The sequence below is a fragment of the Stegastes partitus genome, unplaced genomic scaffold, assembly GCF_000690725.1.
Source record: "Stegastes partitus isolate 25-593 unplaced genomic scaffold, Stegastes_partitus-1.0.2 Scaffold34, whole genome shotgun sequence".
Lineage (NCBI taxonomy): Eukaryota > Metazoa > Chordata > Actinopteri > Pomacentridae > Stegastes > Stegastes partitus.
The window spans coordinates 110,325-115,246 of NW_007577765.1; the positions used below are offsets into that span (position 1 = coordinate 110,325).

The 4,922-nt window shown below is 41.3% G+C and overlaps 1 protein-coding gene across 1 annotated transcript in view; it reads left to right on the plus strand.

Moving 5' to 3' along the window:
• Positions 1 to 4,684, plus strand: part of LOC103371371 (cathepsin L1-like) — a 9,759-nt gene extending 5,075 nt beyond the window's left edge. Inside the window, exons 2-5 of the mRNA XM_008300679.1 lie at positions 53 to 277; positions 563 to 728; positions 3,553 to 3,658; positions 4,127 to 4,684. Of these exons, the coding sequence (XP_008298901.1) occupies positions 53 to 277; positions 563 to 728; positions 3,553 to 3,658; positions 4,127 to 4,226 (597 nt within the window). The 3' untranslated portion in view covers positions 4,227 to 4,684. The remainder of the gene's footprint in view (positions 1 to 52; positions 278 to 562; positions 729 to 3,552; positions 3,659 to 4,126) is intronic.
• Positions 4,685 to 4,922: the final 238 nt, after the last annotated feature.

Sequence of the window (4,922 nt, forward strand, 5' to 3'; positions counted from 1 at the left end):
GCACAATCTACTGAAACCTGCAGCAGCAATCCTTGGTGTTTTTCCTCGTCAGGGCTTATGCGGGTCCTGCTGGGCCTTCAGCTCTTTGGGAGCTCTGGAGGGCCAGATGAAGAAGCGAACAGGCTCCCTGGTTCCTCTGAGTCCACAGAACCTGGTGGACTGCAGCACCAGCGACGGAAACCTCGGCTGCAGAGGAGGTTACATCTCCAAAGCCTTCAGCTACATCATCCGCAACAGAGGCGTCGACTCGGAGAGCTTCTACCCCTACGAACACAAGGTCATCCCTCCTAAACGCTCACTCTATGTAACACTGAATCATAAATCATCATATTTCAGAGCTGGAATTATGTTTTGACAGGTGTGTCAAAACATCACACAGCACATGTAATCAATTTTTAGCTGAGATGTTGTGAGAATTGTGATTTGCATATTTACACTTTACGTATGCAGCGTGACTGTATGAATAATCTACGTGTGATATTCTGTGGAAGGCTGGGATTTGTTCTATATTTCGACTCAGCGGGTCCACAGTGTGTTTTATAAACCTCATGTCTGTGTGTAGAACGGGAAGTGCCGCTATTCTGTCAGTGGAAAGGCCGCGTATTGCTCTGACTTCCACGTCCTTCCTCGAGGAGACGAGCGGACTCTGCAGGCTGCGGTGGCGTCGGTGGGACCGGTGGCCGTGGCCGTGAACGCCATGCTGCCATCCTTCCATCTGTACAAAGGAGGTGAGGCTGGAGGCTGACAAATGTGGGGATTGTGTGCATAAATGAGGCCACGTTTTGGTTTTAGTACCACCTCGGACATCCATCCATCCATCGTCTATACACCACTTAATCCTCACTGGGGTCGTGGGGGGCTGGAGTCTATCCAAGCTGACTTAGGGTGAAGTCAAGCACACTCACATTCACACCTACAGACAATTTAGAATCACCAATTAACCTCAACATGTTTTTGGACTTGTGGGAGGAAGCCGGAGAACCCGGAGAGAACCCACGCTGCACAGGGAGAACAAACCTAAATTAAACTAAACCTAAATATATTTTATTTCTAATGTGGGATTTGTTCTTTTTTTTCAGGTTTTATTTTAATGGACATTCCTAATTTTTAGCGTTTACTGGTTGGTGAGGGATTTTAACTGCTGCATCAGGAATCGTGACGCGGAGGAAAGATTTGGGGAAATCCGGTTTAATTCAGGCTGCTGTGTTCGACGCTAACTTTGCATTTTCATTGTAGAGATTCGAACAAGGAAGGATTTGCATAAAAACGGTGTGTGTTAGAGCCAAAGTGTCATATTCCTTCAGCTTTCAAGAAAAAAAGGCTGATTTTTATACAAACAATTTTGTTATTTTCCATCTGACTTAAAGGAAACAAAAATTAGCGACCTAGCAGGAACGTTTCGCGAACCGGCGACCTTCTTACTGTGAGCCAACGGTGCTAACCGCTGAGCCACCTTGCAGCCTCCCACCTCAGACAACTTAAATCATGGAGAGTTAAATCAGCTCTGTGGTATTTATGGTACATTCAATACGTAACAGTTTCATTTGTCTTCAAGCTGTTTGGGGAAATACGGCACTAAACATGGCACCACATCCAGTTCCCTTTTATGAAGCGTCCACTCAATAAGCTCCTCCAGCCCTCTGGCTCGCTCCCTTTCTGACTGATTTTTACTGCTGCAGCAGTCCATAAAGCAACTGAAAGGTTCTAAAAACAAAAATAGGTTTCAGGCTGAACTATTCTGCAGGTACTAGAAGTTGAAATTCCTCTCCAGTCATTGATTTAACCCCTAAAAACTCACCTCTGTGTGTCAAAGTTACATATTTTGAATATTTTTCCATGTAAATATTCTGATCTGTAATACTGGAGTCAATCAGAATCAAAAAACAAGTCTGAAGAAGAACAATGACACACAAAGCTCCAACTTACAAGGATTGGTTCTTTAGGCGTGTTGCATATAAAAACCCTGAAAGTCTGAACCCGTGCTTTTTAAACTGTCAACAGTATGCTTTAGTTTGGAGGTGTTCAGCCATGTTGCTGACTGCTTATGTCGTTCATGATACAGTATGTCCTCCACCATATTGACATGTTAACAAAATAACACCTTTACCATCTGCCATATTTATGACTGATTTATTTATTCAGTGTGAAAACAAAAGTTTAAAAAAAATAAATGCACGTTATTTTGAGTTATTTGTTATTTAGGTCTGTCCTAAAATGGGTCAGATCTCACAGAAAGTTAACAGGCGGCACATCCAATTTGATTTTTGTTTAGGTTTTGTAAAGTATTTTATTTTATAATGCCAATCATGATTTCATTCGTACAGCACCTTCACAGTTACCAGGAGCTTCACAATAAAATGAATGTCAAATTAGAAGAAAAAAAATAAAACTAATTCGAATAAATAAATAAGATTCCAAGCATGCAACACAAACGAGATGAAATAGTCAAATCAAAGACATTATGACTGGTTTGATAAAAGTAAAAAGACTAAACATGGCAGTTAATAAACTACCAGTGATATTTAAGTTGTGATTGCACCATTGCCTCACAGCAAGAAGGTGGCCGGTTCGCATCCTGGTGAGGACACCCAGGATCTTTCTGCATGGAGTCTCCATGTTCTCCCCGTGCAGCGTGGGTTCTCTCCGGGTTCTTCCTCCCACACAGTTCAAAAACATGTTGAGGTTAATTGGTGATTCTAAATTGTCCGTAGGTGTGAATGTGAGTGTGCTTGGTTGTCTGTCTCTAAGTGTAGCCCTGTGATAGACTGGTGACCTGTCCAGGTGAACCTGCCTTCACCCTGAGTCAGCTGGGATAGACTCCAGCCCCCACGACCCTAGTGAGGATTAAGTGGTGCATAGATGATAGATGATGGATGGATGGATGGATGGATGGATGGATGGATGGGTGGATGGATGGACTACTACTTGACTATAATACATATTAAGCATAAAATCCTATAAAGTTACTGATTATGGAGATGAACTGATGTGAAGTATAGCTGGACTCTACAATACATGAATTAAACGACATTATCAGTATATAAATTCTGGAACTTCACCAAACTGTTATAAATATGAACATGACATTGCTACTGTGTTGTTTATTATGCAGATTAACGTGACTAATTTAGAGCTATTTTTTAATTTTTTTGGTATTTTATGGTTATATTTGAAGAGTTCATTTGCAAAAACAGATAACTCCATCTTCACAAACCTTCAGAACACCCACTTTTCCATCGTCTACCTGAGACAATATTAATCAAACTTAAGTTATCTCTATTTTTGTACTGAGTCAAATCCGCTCAATTTCAGTTTGATTGATGTTATCTCAAGCAAACAACTACAAACATGGAGTTATCTGTTTTTGCAAATGAACTCTTCATTTTTCTTCATAGACTGGAAGCTGTCAAGACTGAACGTTAAAGTCAGCTTAATGTTATACTACTACAACTAAAGTCTCCATTAGATGTCAGCAGACAGAGACTGATGAGAGGCTTTAAACTTCATGTTTCATTTTCTCAGTAACCGTCAGTAAACGTGTGTGTCTCTTAGGTTTATACAACGTTCCCAACTGCAACCCAAGGCTAATAAACCACGCCGTCCTGGTGGTGGGCTACGACACAGACGCAGGACAAGACTACTGGCTGGTGAAAAACAGGTGAACTTCCTCATCCCAGATCTACAGTCCCTCCTGCTCACTACACTCGACCAACAAAAACCACCTGATGCAACCATCACAACAGGGCCCGAGGTCGATAGCTTCTCCTCTGTGGTTCCGCGGTGGTGAAACGAGTTACCAAACGCTGACTCCCTCTCAGTCTTTAAGAAAAGACTAAAGACCAGATCTGCACTGAACACCTTTGCACTTGACAGACTGAAAACTAACAAAAAAATAAACACAAATAAATTCCTATGATCTCCCACACAGCCTGCTATTGGCATCAACGCCCTATCACACTTCAATTTGTTCTACGGCACTTATCCAGATTGTTTTCTCCTGACTAGATCCTTGCTTGTGTTGCATCTGCTCTCAGATGTACGTCGCTTTGGATAAAAGCGTCTGCAAAGTGAAATTGTAGAACTATAGTCTGACGTTGAACGCGAGTGTTTTTGTTGTGTTTTCCAGTTGGGGAACTTCGTGGGGAGAAGAAGGCTTCATCCGGATCGCCAGGAACAAGAACAATCTGTGCGGCATTGCCAGCTTGGCGGTTTACCCGACGCTGTGAAGATGTCACCTCACTTTAGGTTATTTTAATTTCATATCCAGACGTTTGTTGCGATCGTCTTTAACGATATAAAGACTTCAGGGCAGACGCTGGCCTGAACATGAAAAGAATTTGTTTTGAAAGCACAGGAAATCCTTGTACCTGCTTTGGTAGCTTGGTATTTTACTTTTTTTCGACTGAATATTTAAAGCATACATGTCTGTTTATTTTCTTTTATCGGAGCTAACACTGTATTCCATGTATTTATTTAAAGATTGATATTTAAATGTCAGCTTTTCACTTAATGGATTCAACAGAACTCATGTCAATACTGGAAGAAGCAAAAGAATTCTCTAGTCTGCTGTAGTTAAAATGAGTTAAGTGCTGTAGCACTGTTCAGGATGACACGGAAATTAGATATGATCATTATTATTTTATTAGAAGGAGGCGCTTTTCTCAAGGTTATTTACATTTTTTAAAAAATGAGGATAATAAATGTTTTCTAAACTGGTTTCCTTTTGTTTTTGGTGGTCAATAATTCCAGTCTACTATGTGTTATTGCTCTACAGATCTCATTTCTTTGATTATTATTGTACGTTTGAGCTTCCTGCACCAGGACGAATCCATATCGGTGATACAAACGCAGCTCGCTGACATTTTTTCAAAGGTAGCCGAACCTGTCACATCCACCGAAGAGGCCGTCCGGTTCTGCTGCAA